Source organism: Dermochelys coriacea, chromosome 7, assembly GCF_009764565.3.
Source record: "Dermochelys coriacea isolate rDerCor1 chromosome 7, rDerCor1.pri.v4, whole genome shotgun sequence".
Classification (NCBI taxonomy): Eukaryota; Metazoa; Chordata; order Testudines; family Dermochelyidae; genus Dermochelys; species Dermochelys coriacea.
Genome location: NC_050074.1, coordinates 47,103,388 through 47,123,367, shown reverse-complemented (window position 1 = coordinate 47,123,367; position 19,980 = coordinate 47,103,388). Strand labels below are relative to the sequence as shown.

At 51.7% G+C, this 19,980-nt stretch overlaps 1 protein-coding gene across 3 annotated transcripts; it reads right to left on the bottom strand.

Moving 5' to 3' along the window:
- Nucleotides 1-138: 138 nt before the first annotated feature.
- Nucleotides 139-19,695, bottom strand: BAP1 (BRCA1 associated protein 1). 3 transcript variants are annotated; one of them, XM_038408547.2, is made up of 17 exons: nt 19,540-19,695; nt 16,542-16,571; nt 16,383-16,437; nt 15,021-15,153; nt 13,889-14,008; nt 13,280-13,341; nt 13,050-13,192; nt 11,196-11,274; nt 9,257-9,380; nt 8,602-8,749; nt 7,967-8,151; nt 7,089-7,222; nt 4,854-5,326; nt 4,433-4,593; nt 3,292-3,384; nt 2,560-2,632; nt 139-1,990 (listed from the first exon to the last, which is right to left on the bottom strand). In XM_038408547.2, exons 1-17 carry the CDS (start codon nt 19,574-19,576, stop codon nt 1,857-1,859), a joined length of 2,184 nt encoding a protein of 727 aa, XP_038264475.1. In that variant the 5' UTR covers nt 19,577-19,695; the 3' UTR covers nt 139-1,856. The 3 variants fall into 3 exon arrangements, 2 of the variants coding, with proteins under 2 accessions (XP_038264475.1, XP_043374923.1); XM_043518988.1 differs by lacking the exon at nt 19,540-19,695 and adding an exon at nt 19,121-19,427; XR_006282772.1 differs by lacking the exons at nt 139-1,990; nt 2,560-2,632 and having other exon boundaries at nt 4,311-4,593; nt 19,540-19,670.
- Nucleotides 19,696-19,980: the final 285 nt, after the last annotated feature.

Below are 19,980 nucleotides of genomic sequence, written 5' to 3'. Positions count from 1 at the left end.
TGTTGTGTCTGCTGATATTCTACCTGCTGCACTGACTGCTTTATATTTTTATCCAAATGCTCTCCCCTTCACCATGTTCTTCGTACCCAGCCTGCACCCCACAGCCTCTGTTAACCATCCCTTCCCAAAACAGCCATGTGCTATAGGACAGCTTTATTTTTTCCAACAGGGCTTCTATTTACAACATATGATATTAGACGCAGCCAGAGACCGAGGGATCTTACCCTCAACAAGGACCAGCAATGGTTTCATTCGACAGTCAAGCTCTGTACAAACCAGGATACTTGGTCAATCCAATTCTTCCCTGAGGGAGGTCTGCTTTCACCTGCATCACCACCCTCCTCTGCCCTTCCCTTGCAGGAGGCAGTGGCTAGCTGCCAGGCCAGCCATTCAAGGGGAGGCACTCAAGCGCCTGTGTTCCCCTCAAGAGACAAGCCTGAACGCCGCTGCTGGGGCTGGAGAGGAGAAACCCTCTTTCAGCAGTGCTCACTGTGGGAGAGGAGTGCCTGCCTATCAGTCTGTGACAGTATAAAAAGGTAACCTAGCCCCCATGTGGGAAAATTCTCACTCAGGTAGGCATGAGCCAGAGTCCAGCCTTGGGAAGAGGGGAGAGCAGCTGTGGGCACTAGCTCTTTCTGGTGCTTCCACCTCATCTCAGCTGCAGCACACTGGCTTCTGTTTAAATAGGCATAGCAGCAATTCTTCATGCTGGTGCCTGGGGCAGACCTAGCTCTCCACCGCAGCCCTCTTTTTAAAACTGTTTCCAGGGATAAGCCCTTCAAAGGCCAGACATCCTTGCCTGAGAAGAAATGCCGTGGAAGGGTTTGGTGTGTTTCACTAAGGGTTCCTGCCCAGCTGCTTCATGGTTTGTTTTGAGTTAGGCACTGAAGTTAGTGGAAGGCCATTAAGCAAAGGCTGCCCCTGCAGCCCTTCCCCCTGGGGCTGAAGCATGGTGCAGTGAGGGCCTAATCTCAACATGGAATGACATCAGTGGCTGCCTTGCTGTCAAGTCACTTAAGTCTGAGTGCTGCACCGACTGACTAGCACCAGCAGTGATCTCCATCACATCTGGAACCCATGACCAAAGGAGTGTGGCTGGGCCAAGCCAACCCAGCAAGAGAAGGGACAGTGGGTAAGCATGGGACAGCTTCAGGGGAAATCCTACCACACAGCAGGTGATGGGCTACAGACAGAGTGACACATAGCGCTAAGCCCCCGAAGGCACGCTCAGAGGTGAGCAGCCCAGCATGACTAACACAAGGACAGCAGCAGCTCAGGCATGTCACTGCAGACCAGAGATGGCCCAGAACAGGCCATCAGGGAGCCAGCTATACTCAGGGATGATGCTGGCAACACTGGTCAGAACCACAAAATAAACGTGTGAAATAGAAAATTGGTATCAATGTTTTAGAGCAGCGTAGAGCTGAAGGCCTGGATGCTGGATAATGCGAGGTGGCCAGCACAGACGCCCATCAGCATCCATACCAACTGCAGCTGCCTTTCCATCAGTCCTGGGCTAGAATGCCATGGAGTATGCAGAGCAGCCTGGAACACTTGCCTAGTAGATCCAAGTGCCTCTGTAGCACTGACACTAGAACCTGCCCTTCACTGCTACACGGAGTGCCCATTCCCAGGGTGCCCAGGCTGGGGCTGATAAAATCCAAATTCCGTGTGAAACCTCCACGTCTATTCCCAACACCACTGAGGACATGAGCAGAAAGAACCCAGTCCCAAGGTTCTTGTTGGGTCCATCTCCCCTGGGCACAGGGCGACTGGTCCAGCCGAGTGCTTGTAGATGCTAGCACGAGCAATGTGGGCGCAGAGTTCCACTCCCCCTCTTGACCACAAGGATGCCACTACTGGCGCTTGGCTTTATACGGACGGGAGCGTTTCCGGCGATCCGGCTTCCTCTGCTTGTGGAGACGCCCAATGCTGACTCCTTGGCGTCTGCGGACAGAGATGTTCTGCTCCACGAGGCTGGCCAGCATTCCTGCAAGGGAGAGCAGAGACACTGGAGAACTGGCTCAGAAGAACAAGTCTCTCAGCCACCTTCCAGGGTGGAACGTAGACACCTGACACCACATTGTCCTTAATGAGTTCATCTAACCCCCTACATAACAGCCCCAGTCCAGTTTTAGGATTCCCATACCAGCAGCTTAATCCTGACCCTTTCTAAACTGGAGTCTGGACACTGGCTTCCCAGTTCATTCTAGGACAGAAAGTCCTCAGGTACCAGAGCAAAAGGCCCATGCTTTCCAGGGAGGTGTAGGAATGTCAGCCCCCATGCTTGCTCCCTTGCTCAGGGCCTTTCTACCGGCAAGAGACCATGAGTTAGTCTTGAGGGGTGTGTCTCGAGTGGACCTTTCAACGTGGCAGCAGAGTGATAGGATCCCCAGCAGAAGCAGCTGATGTGCTCCAGTGAAGTGCAACAACAGGGCAACCCCTCAACAACTCCCCATCTTCAGACAGGCAAGCGGGCATGCTGCTTCCAAGGGGTTATGAAACCAAGCAGTTCCAAGCCTCCCCATACCCGCATTGCAAGGAAGCAGCCAGCCTCACCTTCCTGAGCCAGCATGGAGATAAAGGTGCAGATGAACTCATCATAGTTGTGGGTTCTTCTCTGGTCATCTATCTGCAAAGAGATGGAGGAAGAGAAAACTCAAGGTGAACAGCTACTTTCCCAGAGCAGTCAGCCAACAGAGCCCAGACTGAACCCATCCCTAGAGACAGGAGCCTGGGATCAGCTCTTGGCTGGTTTGGGTTCTAAGCTAACACCCCAAACCCAGCTCGTGGCTCCTGCCTGTATTGATGCGCTCAGACAGGAGGGATCAGGGAAAAACATGGTCAAGGTGGCCGTATCCAAGGAGTATCTAAAGGGGATTGTCAGGCAAGGAGAGATTTGCCCCAGTTCTATTTTGCAGACCTACATGGTAAGCCATGTGCCCTCAGGGAAGTGCAGCAGAGATCAAAACTAACTGAGCGGGGAGAGTGGAGGAATTCTACTATGCAGCTAGGCAGGTTTCAGCCTCAGTTCAATTGCGCTGCTCACTCAGCATCCCCAAAATTTTTAATGCTGCTCAGGCAGTTTGTTTGTACTGACCAGACTTTGTCATCTCGGTCAGGAAGCCTTCCTCGCTGGAAGGAGAGGGCTGGCAGACACCATTCCTTCCTCTCCCCAGGCCTTATGTAAAGAAGTCCTCTCTCTATATGCCAGTGCAAAGGGCATGTCACCTGGAGCTGGAGCTTGGTTTAGCCTCCTAAGGGACCCAAATAAGCTATCAGCCAGCGCACCTTGAATTTTTTCCTCTTCTCCACCTCCTCCTTCAGGCAGGCCTCATAGTTCACAATCTCGGCTTCCACGCACTTCAGCAGTGCCAGCAGCTCCTGGCAGAGCCAAGCAGAGAGAACATGACCCACCCTGTCCCTGCTGCGGCTCAGTGCCAGGGAGAACATGCAGGGAAGACCTCCCGTAACGCCTGCTCCCACCACAGCCAAGCAGCCTCCCTAGATCAGTACAACCGGTGAACCAGCCACGCAGCTCCAAGCCATGTTGCCCCAAGCAGGAGGAAGTGCAGGCTTGAGGGCTGTTGGCACAGCAAGGCGTGCCAATACCAAACCCTGTCTTCAGCTAACAGAGGGAAAGGGCTCCTCTCACAAGCCACAGGGCTTTGCTGGACAGCAGCCTTAGAAGCAGTTCTAAGGGATCGATGCCGTTGTATTTAACTGCAATAGAGTTTGGGACTGCCATGAGCCCAGGCAGTCAGCATGGCGGATCTCGCGTGGAAAGTCCCAGCACGTCAGGGTCTGATGAGCAAGACCACAGCACAGATGCCAGGATGGCTCAAGGCACTGGCACCAGCACACACAGCTCTTCACCTCTAGGAGGGGCAGTAAGCAGCCAACAGCCACTTGGGGCACTATATGAAATCAGCCGGTGGACTTGGCCCAGTTCCTAGCGGACACGTGTCCCTGTGATGAAGCGAGTGGCAAAGCCTGGCCTGCCCTCCCATTCCCAGAGATGGACAACGACACCTCAGGAGGGCAGGGTGGGGTAGCTGCACTGGTCCTGCTAGCTTGGGAGATAAACAGGCTCAGTGTCCACAGCTCACAGGCCAGCACCTTTCACCAGTACCAAATTCCCTACAATTTAAGGGAATAAAGGTGGCAAGGCTGGTGGACTGAAAGATTGGGGTTAAAGCACAGGCAGGCTACAGGCAGGAGCTTCCACAGAGACCAAACTGCAAGGAGCAGGCTGCAAAGAAACCTGAGTCCTGGCACACAATGGTTAATCCAATGACTGCACTTGCTACCTGCCCGCAGAAACCAGCCCCTGAGGCCTCTGGCAGAGAGGCTGTGCCCCCAGCCGCTAAAGCAGGACCCTGGCTCCGTGGATCTGCTGCCTCGCTCAGAGCAGAACTGGCAGGACACTCACTTTGGGAGAATACTTCTCCCCGCAAGGGTGATCGCTGGGCCTGCAGAGAGCAATCTTCTCTTTGTTGTCACTTGGCTCGCTTGCCTCCTTCTCGTCCACTCTGACAGCAGATTGGGCCTCTTCTCTTTGCTTGCTGGAGAGAGGGGAGCTTTTCCCATCATCTGGGCACACCAGGAAAGAAAGAGTTAGGTACCGTGGTCATGTGCTAACACCTGCTCCCTGCGCCAAGGGACATGCTGCCCCCCACCTCGGAATCCAGATAGAAGCAACATTCCATCCCTTCCTGGTCGTCTCAGGGCCCAGCATCCTGCCCTCTCTCCCACAGCAGAACCGAGGTCTTTCACTTCAGCCTACAGCCATGGGAGAGCCCTGGGTCCCCCATATCCCACTCAGAATGACTGCGGTCCTCCCCACCACCTACCTGTGATGGCAAGAGGGCAGAACACCCCTTCCTCGGTGAGGCACAGCAAGCCGGTGCTGATGATGGGCCCCAGGTCCCTCACAGCCCGGTTGTACCGCATGCAGTCCACACGCAGCAGGCTATCCTCCTCCCCAAAGAGTACCTTGGAGATGTGGGAGGTGACGGGGCTGGAGGGCCGGGTAGGGTTAGCCGAACGGATGGGGGAGCGCAGCGGGGAGTTGAAGGCGCTGCCGATCTCCGAGGCAGTGTCCGTGCTCTCGTTGCTGGGTGTTGGGGAGGGCTGTGAATGGGCAACCACGGCTATGGTGGCACCCCCACTCCCGGTCTTGATGGAGAGGGGGATGGAAAGGTCCTTCTGGGACTCCTTGAGCTTCTCCGCCAGAACGTTAATGGTATTAGGCTGGAGGACTGAGAGCTGGCTGTCTGCTGCCCCGGCCACAAGCTCCTGCTTCCCCTGCCCCTTCCTCTTATACCTGCCCAAGGACACAGAATAGGAGATCAAGCACAGATAGCAAGGAGAAGTGACAGGCGGCATCAGGTCCAGCATCCCAACAGCTGGGGATGGCCCACATGTTACAGCCCCCAGCACTCACAGGCAATTAGCTAGGACACAGAATACAGAAGTAACGCCTGAAGCACCTCCAGGCGTTCAGATGACTCCAAGCCTGGCCCAGTGGAACACGGCAAGCTGGGGAAATGGAGGAAACATCACAGCTCACATGACTGAAAGGTCAGTAAGTGCTTTGCCCCGCACAGCCGAGGGTTTCCTAAAGGCACAGACTGATCAGCTCAGCCTTCAGGCTCTAGCGCATCCGACGTGGGAACAGGAGTGTTAGCAGCTCAAGGTAGGGACCTACTCAGCACCCAGCACTCTACAAACAACGACAATGGCAGTGTGGACTCACACCAAGAAAGACTGGTCTACACTAGGAAAGTAGGTTGGTCTATGTGAAAATCCACACCCTGGGCTACGCAGTTAAACCAACTAACCCCCAGCATAGCCAGAGTTAGGTTGACGGGAGAACCCCTCCCATCAATGTAGGTAGTGTCTACAATGAAGCTCTATTTTAAGCATAGACAAGGCCAGAATCTGTTTTTTCACTTCTCCTCTCCAGGGAGGCATCACTGATTCGCAATGCAATGGGCCGGTCACAATGTCATTCCATCTCATTTACAGCGTCACCGGTTTGGAACTCACCATAAGCCATTTCCACCATGCAAATAACACTTCGCACTTCTCTGCTCCTTTCCCTCTGAGGATCTCAAAGCCCTCCACAAATCATGGATTTAGCCTCCCGACACCTTTGAAAGCCATCATCCGGATTTCATGGACGGGGCCCAATGCAAAGCTTTCAAAGCCAACAACGAATTCTGAGTGCTCACCTTGTCACCCCAAAGGGCCCAATTCTCAGAGTGGCTGGACACCTGCACTTGTCACTGACATCAATGAGAGCTCTGGGGGCTCCCAGCCCTGACAGACAGGCTCTAGGATCCTGATTCAGAATTGGAGCGTTTCACACCCACTGGGCATTGGGGTAAGTGACTGTACAAGATGAAGGGCAATGGGGAACCAGGGCTCATATGCCTCCAGTTGTGGACCCAAAATTAGTTGAGCCTTGAAAATTTGTATATAAGCCATTTGCCCCAGGCAAGATCATCCTTCCCCTATACATTCCTAAAACAGATCATCATTCAAGCACAGCAATAGCCTCCTTTAGGGCAAACAAGATCCAAGTAAGAACGCTAGTCCCCACCCTGCCATGCTCCCCTGGTCCTCTTTCACTTTCCCTCCCCCGCCACAGTCCCCCAGGAGCGCAGCACGCTGCAGGAGGCTGGAATGAGCTGACTCAGTGAGGCACACTTGGAGATAACCCCCAGCAAGGTGTGGTTTAAGCACAGACTAGATGAAGAGATCAACTGACCGGGTCTGGATGAATATCCCACAGGGCCTCTTTCGCAAGCCAGTCTGTGCTCAGGACATCCCCGCTGCAAGCACTCCACCTGCTAGGGCTGCCTTCGCACCCAGCCGACACAGGAGTTCTTGGTTGGCTGGAGCGACTGGTCATGTACCTGGTGAAACACTTCCCTAGGGCATCCTCCGCCTCACTCGTCTGCACTAGGAAACTCAAGGGTCGGAGGGGGGGGGAGTTCGCCCCCTGCTAGTGGCACGCTCTGCTTAAGCAAAAGCAAGGTCTTGCGCTCCCAGAAGCCTGAGATCTCAGCTCAATCCATTACCTGATGGCAGGGGCAGTGTTACAAACTTCCTCCTCCTCCTCCTCATCATAGTCATCCTCATCATCGGAGTAGTGCTGGTGCTGGCGGACCGGAACCCGGCTACGGCCCACTCCCGCTGCAAGGTCCTCCTCTTCCTGCAAAACACACCCATTCACTGCCTGAAGGGCCCATCCTGGGCAGGGGATCACATGCAGCCAGCCCTCCTTGGAAATAGGGCAAAGACATTTCAACGCAGGCCTGAGGCTGGCTGCACCACCTCCCTAACCACAGCCCAGGGGTAGCCCCTTTCTCAGGGAAGGAATTCAGAGATTTGCTCCTGGGCTCTCACCCCACCCCCCCCATGCTGACCAGAATCGCCCTGGGGCTCTTCAAGGTCCAGCCAAACATGATCTCAACATAGAACTGAGCCTATCGAAGCTCAGGACCAAAGATCCCAGGGCTCAGTGCTTTGGCCTCCATTTCCCCACAGAAACAAGGCGAAACGAATGTGCCTAGAGCATAGTTTATCTGGTCATGTAAATCCAGAACAGGCTAAAAACCCAGAAATGCATCCCCAGAGGGGACGGCATAAGAGATACCTTTTAACAGGTCAGTGGAAACAGAGTGCCCAACTCCATTTGTGTCTTGTTCTCCCTGGTGTATACAACCTGCTTTGCCTGTATTCATTCGTAAGGAACTGTGGAAGTGCTATAGACCTCCAGACAGATCTGGGGCTCTGTGGGACCTCACCCTGGACTCTGGTGGAGTCAGTTGCTGGATCCAGAGGGGTAGAAAGTTTCCCCAAGACTTTATTCATGAAGCTTAAGAAGCACAGCCTAGAACACTGGCTTTCTCTGGCCTGCAGCCCCCAATTGGAAGAAAGGCCAGGCCTCACGTACCTGCATGGGCGACTTGGCATAGTTGTGATTATCCAAGAAGGCTGGGAGTCTCTGCACAATGGGACTGGGGTTTGCAGGAGCCCCGTTGATGCAGCTCCCAGATGGCTTTGCTACCAGTTTGGATTTGTTGGGCAGGTTCTGTGCGGAGGCAGGGTGGCCCTGGCTGGTAGAGTCCTCAGTGCTCTCTGTAACACATACACCCTACATCAAAGAAAAGCTTTTCCTAATGGACTTGAGCTCCTTTGATTCTAGATGCTCTACTTAACCTCTTTTCTGCCCCACAATAACAGTTGAGCTTTCGTGCCCCTCTCCAGCCCAATACACTGCCAAAAGCAATAATAAGCATGGTGTAAGTTCTGCCTTTCTCAAATTCTGTAGCTGCATCCCTACCAGCAGCAGGGCACCGGCCAGCAAATGCTGAATCCAGGCATGGGGGATATAGACCAGAGTAAATCCATGCCCCGAGGCCCTGGGACAGCATGTGCAGCTGTATTTGGGAGCAGAACAATCAAGGCCAAGCCAGCACTGCTCCACCCTATTCCACCGCAGGACTCAGTACTCCAGAGTCAAGTTATCAAGCCACAGTTGGGTGCCTTTGTGCCAGGACTATCATCCCAACAGAGCGAGTCCCATACCTGGGTGCGAGCTCTCCGGGGCCAGCTGTGCTCTGCTCGTCTCCAGTGCCAGACAGGCCTTGCTGCTGGCTGGCTTGGTGTCCTCAGCCGGCTGAGACTCCTGGGACTTTTGGGTCTGAATCAGCTCCGGCTGAGTTACCCGGATAAGCTTGAAAGCAAAAGACAATCTGCACCTGACTGTTTAACCAGATGCTTCTCAGAACCAGTCACGCAAGTCACAGGGCTATGGGAGGGAAGCAGATGAACCCGCACTGCTGAGCCAACTTCCCTGCTCTCATGTGCAGCCAGGAACGGAAGTAGAATCAGCTGACCGCTTGCCCTGCTGGAACACCACCAGGTTAGAAGTGATGACCACGGGGCTAAATGGTCAATAGAGCAAACCCTGGGAAATGCAGGGCATGGCACTGAAAGCCTATGCAGGGAAAACAGCCACATGGGACTACACTGAGCTCAGCTACAGGATGGAGGCATAGAGCATGGTACCTGCCACGGGCAAAGGGCGACTGAAGGTGCTCCTCCCACATGTCCTAGGAGCCAAGCTGCCCACAGGCTGGAGTGAGAAAGAAAGCAGGGCCGGGCAGTGCCTCAAGAAGCCAGAAATTACAGGCTGATGGCAAACCCAGCTCATTTGTTCAGCTGGCTCACCCATTCCTACCTGCTGCAGGGCCTCCAGTACAGTCTGCCTGTTCATCTTCAGGATGTGCAGCTTAGATTCGTATTTCATCCTCCGGTCGGGCACCACCGCCATCAGGTTGAAACGGATGTCATGGTACGGCTCCCTGAGGCAAACCACACCCAGCACGTTAGCCTTAGCTCAGCCAGAGGAAGGAACTGCCCCAACAAACCGCTGATGGGCATTTGGATGCCACCAGCACGCAACAGCAGGTCCCAGGCAGCAATGCACGTTAAACCAATATACTCCTAGTCCACACAGCATTCAATGAGGCAACTAGAACAGCTTCACAGCACCCAGAAAAACAACGTGTGGTTAACTTTATCACAGTGTGAGAAGACACACGGTCATGCACATTACGTGACTTTTACGCCACATGCTACACACCTTCCTCCATTTGTGCTCCCCTGTAAATGGGGCACAAGGAACCCAACTGGCCGAGCACGGCTCCAACTGTGTGGCTAGCTAAGTAGGAGATTCCTTAACGTACAGCCCTGCCAATTGGCTGTCAGTGAGTATTTGGGAACAAATTGATGATTTCAAGTCAGGTAAGTCACAGGTTACCTCATCTGTGCTTCACAATATGGCCCCTGCTGACCTGCCCCAGCAGGTACATCCTCACTGCACTGCAGGGGTGGGAGCCTGGGGCTGTTACTTGCAGAGGGCCAGCTACGGGGCAATCAAAACTCAGCTTGTACGGAGGACAAAACCTTACCAAACTTTGACCACCACAGTTTGGGTCACAGAAGTTGTGACTAGGAGGAAGGGACATTCTTACACTTGGGAGTAAGGTTCATTGCCTGCCTCTGCTACTGATTTCTAATATGACTTTTAGCCAAGTCACTTCACCTCTCCGCACTACTGCGGTTCCCCTCCTGAAAGTGGGGACCCCCTTCCCTCCACCCCGAGGTGCTGGGGGGTGTCAGACACTACCCTGAGCAGAATCATGTAAGGCCCAAGTAGGTAGTTACAAAGCCATAACAATTCATCCAAGCAGAAGCACATTGGGAAGAGTGTAAAGCACTTGTGCTGCATGGCGGCACAGTGCACGCACGGGCTGCTGCAGAATCTGTGAGGTTTGGGTTACTTGGTGCCACCTCCTGAGCCACACAGCAGCCAGGGCACTCCTTCGTTAGCCCAGAGGTCTCTCCTAAGGCAGATGGTAATGGAGGGAAGGCCAGCCTCCATTCATTTTTGCCACAGACACTTCTGGGAAAAGAGTGGTTTCTTGTTCCCACAATGGGCATCAGAACATTCACTTCAGGCGTCCCTCATTCACAAGGATGCACTCCGACATCACATCACAGACAATCATTGTCTGTCCTACAGCAGTCAGGGACGATGAGCCCGCCAGGACATTCCCACACGTGGAAACCCAGTGGCTGCTAAACCACGTTCTGAGTAATCGAGAGCATAGGTTACACAGACCCTCATGCTGGGCCCTCACGCTGCAGCATTTGTGGGTACTCTGCAATCACAGCTGGGCCCCTCTGCAAGCTTCCTAAGAGGCCCAATTCAATAACAACAGGGTCAAGCAAAAAGGCACCTAACTGGTCTCCATTGTTGCTAAGACTAGGGATCTGTGCAAGTGAAGATCCACTGTTACCATCCCTTCTCCTGCATTCTGATTGGCTGCAGCGCTATTCGGAGAAATGAGATGTTGCAATGAGAGAACAATTTCCCTGCCTCTCCAGACAACTAGTCAGACTGCAGAAGAGACAAAACGGATTACACGTGAGAAGCGTCTCATGCTCCTACGGTGCTATCTGAGTAACCCTCTCTCCTCTACGTGGGGCCCAGTAATCCAGGTCTGAAAAGTTTGCTATTTGCTAAAATACACCCCTGAGCTATCACGCTGTAAAACAAACACCAAGGTGTGTCGAGGGAAAGCCCACCCCCCTGAGCTCATCTGGGCATTTACCCTGCTGTGGCCAGGCCAATTCGCTCCATGATCACTCTCCTGGCTTTGTCTGTCCACTCTTCATCCTCAGCCCAAGGTCCTAGGAAAACAAGAGAAAGCACATTAGTAAAGCAGGCCAAGATCCCCAACTCAGACTGGGCCAGCACAGCAACTACGCCACTTGGGTCCAGCAATCCACATAGCTGAGTAGCATCTTCTGAATAGTCTGTTCCATCTGCAAGTCATGTCAGGAATAGGGACCCACTCCCGTCTCTAAGACTATATCAATCCTGTCTTGGGCTCACTTTATCCAGTCTATGCAACAGGGCTCGATTCTGCTGCGTACGGCTATATATAGCGCATCATCTCCTACTCTGTCCTCCCACAACAGCTGGGTCTGGGATTTGTATGGGTGAACCAGAGACGCAAACAAGACACACAGAGTATGCTTGCCATTCACAGGATAGATTACACACCCGTCCTTCTGCCAGGAGATTCCCTCCCTTGAAACCTTGCTCTAGCTGAAGCGTGCCCAGGTAGTTATGATTTCCTGAATGGGAACAAGTCTGGAGTCAAAAAGCCCAAAGCTTGACCCATCGAAAGGAAACAGATTTAGATCCTCACAACATAAGAACAGACATACTGAGTCAGACCAAAGATCCATCTAGACCAGTATCCTGTCTTCCGACAGTGGCCAGGGGCCCCAGAGGGAATGAACAGAACAGGTAATCATCATGTGATCCATCCCCTGTCGCCCATTCCCAGCTTCTGGCAAACAGAGGCTAGGGACACCATTCCTGCCCATCCTGGCTAATAGCCTTTGATGAACTTATCCTCCATGAACATATCTAGTTCTTTTTTGAACCCTGTTACAGCCTTGGCCTTCACAACATCATCTTCACAACTCTATGTTGTTTGAAGAAATACCTTCCTTTTGTTTGTTTTAAACCTGCTGCCTATTAATTTCATTTGGTAACCCCTAGTTCTTGTGTTATGAGAAGGAGTAATAACACTTCTTATTTACTTTCTTCGCACCAGTCATGATTTTATAGACCTCTATTGTATCCCCCCCCTTAGTCGTCTCTTTTCCAAACTGAAAAGTTTCAGTCTTTTAATCTCTGCTCACAGGGAAGCTGTTCCATACCTCTAATCATTTTTGTTGCCCTTCTCTGAACTTTTTTCCAGTTGCAATATCATCTCTTTTTTGAGATGGGGCAACCACATCTGCAAGCAGTATTCAAGATGTGGGCATACCAGGGATTGATACAGAGGCAATATGATATTTTCTGTCTTATTATCTAACACTTTCTTAATGATTCCCAACATTCTGTTAGCTTTTTTGACTGCTGGGGCACATTGAGTGGATGTTTTCTGAGAACTATCCACAATGATTCCAAGATCTCTCTCTTGAGTGGTAACAGCTAATTTAGAGCCCATCATTTTATATGTATAGTTGGGATTATGTTGTTCAATGTGCATTACTTTGCATTTATCAACATTGAATTTCATCTGCCATTTTGTTGCCCAGTCACACAGTTTTGGGGATCCCTTCGTAACTTTTCACAATCTGCTTTGGACTTAATCATCTTGAGTAGTTTTGTATCATCTGCAAATTTTGCTATTTCACTGATTACCCCTTTTTCCAGATCATTGAGGAATACGTTGAATTGGACTGGTCCCAGGGCCAGACAGAGATGCCCATCGGGAAGGTCAATTCAATGAGCCTAACGAGATGTCAGGTGTGATGCAAGTGGTCACTGCATATGCTCCAGCAACGCCAAGGAAACATATACAGCAAGTGTCATGTCCTAAGGTCACACACAGGCAAGGTCTTTTCTAGACATCCCTCTGGCTGTGCATGCTGGGGCTTCTTACCATGGTCGATGGGATAGACCTTCAGCCCATCCAGCTCGAAGAGCCGCCCCTTGATGGGAACGTAACTGACGAAGTGAAAAGCCTCCATGGTCCGCACAGCGCTGATTCCATTCTGCTTTTCCGGCAGGTGCCGAGGCTCTGGCCTGCAAAGGCAACACATCCAAGAGGTCAGTGCAGCAGCAATGACCCTTCCCCCAGGGAGCAGAACTGCTGGGGACATCCACACTCACCTGGCATGGCTGTTATGGGCCTTGGCCAGCTCTGGAGCATTCCCAATGGCATAACCTTTACTCTGCAAAAAGCAAAGGGAGAATATAAAAATTCCTGAGGTGGAGGGATGCGATAGCTGGAATCCCTCAACTCAGCACCTCTAGTCCATGTCTTTGGAAATGCCTCCCTCGTCCTTGGGCATCTCATTAACAGATTTACACAGGGCTTTACAAGAATGGATCATGCCCTGGAGAGACAAACCCAAGGTAAAGACAAAGTACCAGTTCCAGAGGAGGCGGCCAAGGGCATTACTGTGGGGAAGGAAGGAGGAAGTATTTGAAGAGGTGGGTGCTTGGCTAAAGAGGGTATAGAGAATATTGCAGACCTAGGGGACAGCATGGAGCTAGGCAAGAGCAAAGGAGATAGACTAAGGGTGAAGTAAGGAGAAAGGATTAGGAAGAACTTAAGAACAAGTGGGGAGGAATGAGACCAGAAGCTTGGGTGAGGGCACGACTACCTAAGGAGCCATCCCTTTACAAAAACCTCACAGGAAAGGAGCAGGATCCCCATAGCAAGACATAGCCCTCAGATGCTCCCCCAAAGCCCCACCGCCCCAGGCCACCCCATACCTCTGGGCTGAACCCCTTGGTGAAATCCTTCATGCGACTCAGCGTCAGCCCCAGGTCTACATTGCTGCAGTTCAGGAGGACACTCAACAGGGCATGGGTGGCACAGGAATTGGGAATCAGCTACAGGGCAAATAGACCAAGTTAAACAACAGAAACAGGATGATACTTCAGCATCACCACCTGGGAGTTACCCAGCACCCTGCAGTAGCTGGTGCTAAAAAATAGCACAACAGCTGCCTGGAGCACTAAACTGACCAACACAACCCCTATCCCGGTCAGTGTCTCCAGGTCAGTCACACCATACCCCTCTGAGCAGCTGTTCACAGCAAAGGCCAGACCTGGTGCAGATTGACTGGACCTCTGCTGTAACAGCTGACTTGGATTCCCTCAACTCCTCCAGCCTACTGCAAGGTTCTGGAGCGGACAAGGGAAGAAGCTAGACATACAGTCATTTAATAAAGTCTACAGAAAACATGGCACCATGGGAGAATGCAGTTCCAAAACATTTGGGGGCTGGAGTTGCACTCGTTCAAGCTTTCTTCTCCCAAAATGCTGTGACAACCCCCCGATCCACCTTCAAACACATCCGTCAATGCTCTGCAAGACCACAGTGCTGGCTAAACTCCTGATCCCTTTCTCCAGGGCAGGCTGCATGCCTTGGCAACAGCATTCTGGGCTCTGAAGAGATGCTATAGCCCAAGTAAGTCCTCCAGCCTTTCCTAACAGCCACGTGTTAAGGAGTGATCCAGGGAAAGTGTTAGTTTCACATATCCCCACTGTCCAGGACTCCCAAATCTCCCAATCTCCGTTGTTCGGTCCCCATTTCCAACTGCCTCTCAGATAGCTGATGCCTTCATTATGTCCCAAAATACACCTGGGTGACTAATATAAAAGCCGAACACAAGTTGGGACAAGGACTAGTGATCAGCGATAGGCTAAGTGTACTGTCCCCACAGAATCATGCTTTCTACCAATTGGGGTAACTACTACATACCTATTGACCATTCCTTCCAAAGTCTTCCACATTTTGGGTAGCTACAGATTATACCAACGCATGAAAGCGTCCTCACTGCCCACTCACCCCCAGCGGCGTCCTGAGAGACACTTCGCCTTCCACTCCCAGCCAACCTACCTGATGAGCAAAGAACATATTATTGACAATGTCATCGTCAATCACCGATGTCTCATCCACCAGGGTGGAGACCTTCCGGCGGGACCGGCGCTCTTCGATCCATTTGAAGAGGAAGATGAACCCGTACACTGGGCTGGTAGGGAAAAAAATGCAATGGGGGTAGAGTTAACTGAGCCAGTTTAGAAGGGTTTCAATCAACATGAACTGTGCCGCTCCAGTCAGTGAAGCACCAGAGGTGTTTTCAGGCTAAACCACAATTTGTGAGGGGGGGGGGGAAGGAGAGGCATTAAAGCCAACCCCCATCCTACTGGGAAGTGCCACTGCTGTTCTTGTTCCCCACACTCCAGTTGATTATCCTAGTCTGATACTCAAGCCAGGCATCTCAGAGAGCACCCAAGTCTGTAATCTTTGTGATTTAATGGAAACCCACAGTACAGTAATAAGGCACCCTATGGAGTGGGGCAGTTACATACTCTCCGGGGAATCAGAAAATCATAGAAGATTAGAGTTGGAAGAGACCTCAGGAGGTCATCTAGTCCAACCCCCTGCTCAAAGCAGGAGAGGGATGCCTCGCAGTGTCCCACAGTGTAGCCGGGTCCTCATCAGATTTCATACTGTACTGCACTAGGTTTGCAGTGTAATGTTTTTGTGCAGGGTGTGGCATTAGCTTTGTGGGAGCACCCTGGTGGCTCACTCTTATCATGCTTTACTGACTTTAGGTGACTTTATTTCTAACCATCAAGAAAAACCACATCAGCCACTGTTTGCAGATTTGAAATTGCCTCTGCCAGTGGAGAAGACAAAGAACACTAAAGCCCTGAAATCCATCCCCTGTGACCCTGCGGGATCTTTCTCTACACATACTGTTATTCCGGTACCAGCCTGGAGTCCCCATCCCACCGCACTGCCATGGGTTAACCCACTCCTCCTCCTTCCACCTCCTCCTAACCAAGCAGGAAGACTGATCACACATCCTGCTTCCCAAGTCTGACCAAATATTTTTCAGAACTTCCCTGTTAAGTGTCTATGACATGAACCACTGTAGAAAGCTGATAGTGACAAGCAGGCCCTTCAGAACTGCTCGAGGGGAGCTCCCAGACTCTGAGGGCATGTCTACAGGTGGATTATGGGGATGTGATTCCTAAAACACACTAACATCTGATGCAAACTAAAAGCTCCCTAGTATGTGTTAACTTCATACCAAACAGCACTGCATTAATGTGAAATAGGGAACTTTTAGTTCGCAGTAGGATCTACAAAACCAATTAATGCCAACATATCAGTGCCTTTAGAAATCACACCCCAAGTTTTTGCTTGATTAAATCTACTTCAACAAGTTGTGCTGCTGAGTCAGTAACTTACCCCTGGCATTTGCTTTGTAGATCATAGATCTCCTCAACCTGCACCCCTTTAACTCCTACAAAAAAAGAGAGCAGGAATCAGTGTGACGAGACTAGCAGAAGGGAGCCAGAGCCCATGTCAGAGATGAAACCAATCTTGCAGAAAAGCTCTCGTACTCACCAAAATCCTCTACTAACAGGGTGAAGAGACCTGAAGAGGAACAAAACAGAGAGATTACTTCTGGATGAGAAGTTCATGCGGCTACATGGAAGGCAGACAGAAAATCTTCTGCCCCTTACCTCTGACTAGTGCTGTAGAGCTCCCATGGCAAATTTTGAAGGAAACTGTAAGTTTGGAACTGTGATAAAATGCACCATAACAAGCCTTAATTGTTTTCATTACAGTGACCTAGACACTGCCCCTTAGTTCTTACCTGAGTGGCTTCCTGGCTCACGCTGACTGAATAGAGATTTTTAAAATATTTGGGATTTAGCATTTTTAGGAGACCTTCTTCCCCACCTGATCTTCCTGCTCAGCCCTGGTAGTGGAGAGGACACCTATACGTCAAGGTATTGATCCACTACTGCCACCAAACTATCTAGGAAGTAATATGATTCCATCATAGTAGAAGCCTCCCAAGCATTTAAAAAGAGAAATCATCTCTCTCTTTAGGAGGAGGAGCTTAACTCATTTATAGGATATTTTATTTATTTACGTTTGTATAAAAGTAGAAAAATAACTTATTACGGGAAAGCTAGGTCAAAGAAATGAGTTTGCCAGTTAGATCCGAGAGCTATGAGACGTGTCTTCATTCTTATCTCTTATGGGAGTGAGTACCATAGGCTAGGTCCAGCTGCTAGAAAACTTGTTTCCCACGTGTACAAGATGAGAGACTATATCCTGGAATGCCATGACACCAAGACTGTGGGGTATGGTAAACAGCCAATCAAACATGAGTTGCCAGTGTGATCTCCCCTCTGTTTTTTCCACCAAATGCATCCGATGAAGTGAGCTGTAGCTCACGAAAGCTTATGCTCTAATAAATTTGTTAGTCTCTAAGGTGCCACAAGTACTCCTTTTCTTTTTGCTGTAGCTAAGAAGGCTAACGTGAACCTCAGGTGTTTAAGCAGGGGGAATATGAAGTAGATGTAGGGAGGTGTTACTGTATCTGTATATGACATCAAAGAGACCATTCATGGACTACTATGTTCTGTTCTGGTGTCCATACTATAAAAGGATGTTGAAAAACTGGGAAGAGTTCAGAGAAGAACTACAAGAACGATTCAAGGACCAAAAAGTAATAGAACTGAAGTACTATTATACATTAATACGATGTCCTAACCTAATAAAATGATTCTCTCCTTGAAATCACAAGAGATAAAAGTTATGGTATATCAATTACAACAAAGCTCATCAGAGCACACAATACAAGAGATGCACTCCACACCACAGCCTCAAGTTTTTTGCAGGGCAATATTTGCATGTCTCTGTCCAACAACAGGACAGGACAGGACAGGAACCAGGACTTTGGTCTATATATAAACAGCGCTCAGGGCTGAAGACAGAACTATAAGAACAAAACTGAGCTAAGAATTCCCCAGTTTCTGTAACTCAGCCCTGAGGAATGCAAGCCCTGGAGCACACGGGGAGGTCTTTCTCCTCATAGACTTTAAGGGCTAGTCTACATTGGCAGTGCTTTAACGTGCCTTGTGCGATTGCAGTGCAGTGCTGGGAGAGAGCTCTCCCAGAGCTCTAAAAAAACCACCTCCACGAGGGGTGTAGTTCCCAGCGCTGGGGCACTGTTTACACTGGTGCTTTACAGTGCTGCAATTTGCTGAGCTCAGAGGGCTGTTTTTTTAACACCCCTGAACGAGTAAATTGCAGCGCTGGTAATTGCCAATGTAGACAAGCCCTAAGTGTATGTCTACACTGCAGCTGGGTAGGGTAATTCCCAGCTCAGCTAGACATACCCACACGGGCTAGCCAGTCGAGTACGTACCTAAAACCTCGAAGGGATTGTATTTAGTCAGCTAGCCCGAGCCACGGGGGCTGTCGCAGTCATACAGCAGTCCGAATTACACCTCCCAGCTGCAGTGTAGACGTACGCATAGAATTTACGGCCATAGCAGACCACGAAATCAGCTAGTCTGACCACCTTTTGTGCCACAACACTGGATATGTTAAGTCTCCCAGGCTGTTCTTCAAGAACATGTAGTCCAATGCGATGGCTCAGTGTAGGCAGATGAGGCTAGTCTTGACTTAATACATTTTGCTTCTGATTTATCTGCAACCTCTAAAATCACTTTCATTTCACTTCCTGCATTCAGCAGTTACTTCAGCATCCAAGGCCAGGAGCGTTTTAGATTAGAAGTTCTGAAGGGGAGCTACCAGTACAGGGCACCTAACCCAAAGCAAATGGCCTGAAGACCCCAAGTTCCCTCTCCGTCTTCCGAAGAATCCACAGTGGGGAGGAAGAATAGTGTTGAGTCACAGCAAAGTAATCATGCAGCTGATGCAATACGTGATGATGATGAACTGAAAGGATACCATCACTTAGACCATGTCTACACGGACAATTATGCTGGCATAACTTTTGTCACTCGGGGGTGTGAATAAACCACCCCCCAAGTGACATGTATTACACTGACCTAAGCGCTGGTGTGGACGCACCGAATTGTCCAGGTATAATTTTATCACGACACAGAACAGTGGGGAATCCCCTGCGTGTTCACAGCCTGATGGCTCACTCATACACCTACCGTCCTGAGCCATCTACAGATGCCTGCAACAACTGCAAGTCAAAATGACTGTGTCAGGGCACCCCCGGTGTTTTGAATGCGGGTCCCATGCCGACCCTCCATTTCCGGGAGCCCAGCTCTCAGCCTCGGCTAGGAGCCAGATATTATCTGGACACCCCGGAGAGCCGGTACTGTGCGCACGTCGCGGTCTACCAGCGACGCCCAGGAACCTGCGGCTGGGAGGCCAGTATCGAGGGGCTACCCGGAGAGGGGCCCAGGCGATCGGGGCCTCAGCCCTTTTCTTTAACCGTCTCACGGGCTCCGATCCCATCTGGGGGGAAGCGGCTCATCCCCCACACCCTGCCCCTCATCGCCAGCGCCCCCCGGCGAGCCCCACGGATCCCTGCGGCCCCCCGGAGTCCTGCCCTCCCGCGCCTCACCGGGGTCGCTCTCCAGCTCCAGCCAGCCCTTATTCATCGTGCCCCGGGCCGGGCCTCAGCCAGCGCCAGCGCCATCTCCAGCCCCGCCCCCCTCCGCTGCCCGGACGTTCGGGCCCCGCCAGCCCCTCCGCCTCCGGCCGCGCCCCCCAGCCCCGTGCGTCATCGCGCCGCGACCCACGGCGCAGGCGTCCGGGGAGAGGAAGTGGCGGGAGATAAGTCCCGGCCGCGGCCGTCAGCAGCGTGAGATAAGTCTCCGGGGAGCAGGGGCTTCGCCAGGCCCCCATCTCCGGCCGCATGGCGCTGGCGGCGGGTCCCCCACCGGGAGGCGCGGAGAAGGCGGGGGTCACCCCGCCAGCCCATGGGGCGGGTTCCCGAGCCCGGCCAGCGGCCCCCTGCCCCCAAGAGCCCGCTGTCCCGCCGCGCGGCGCGCTCGCCCCTCGC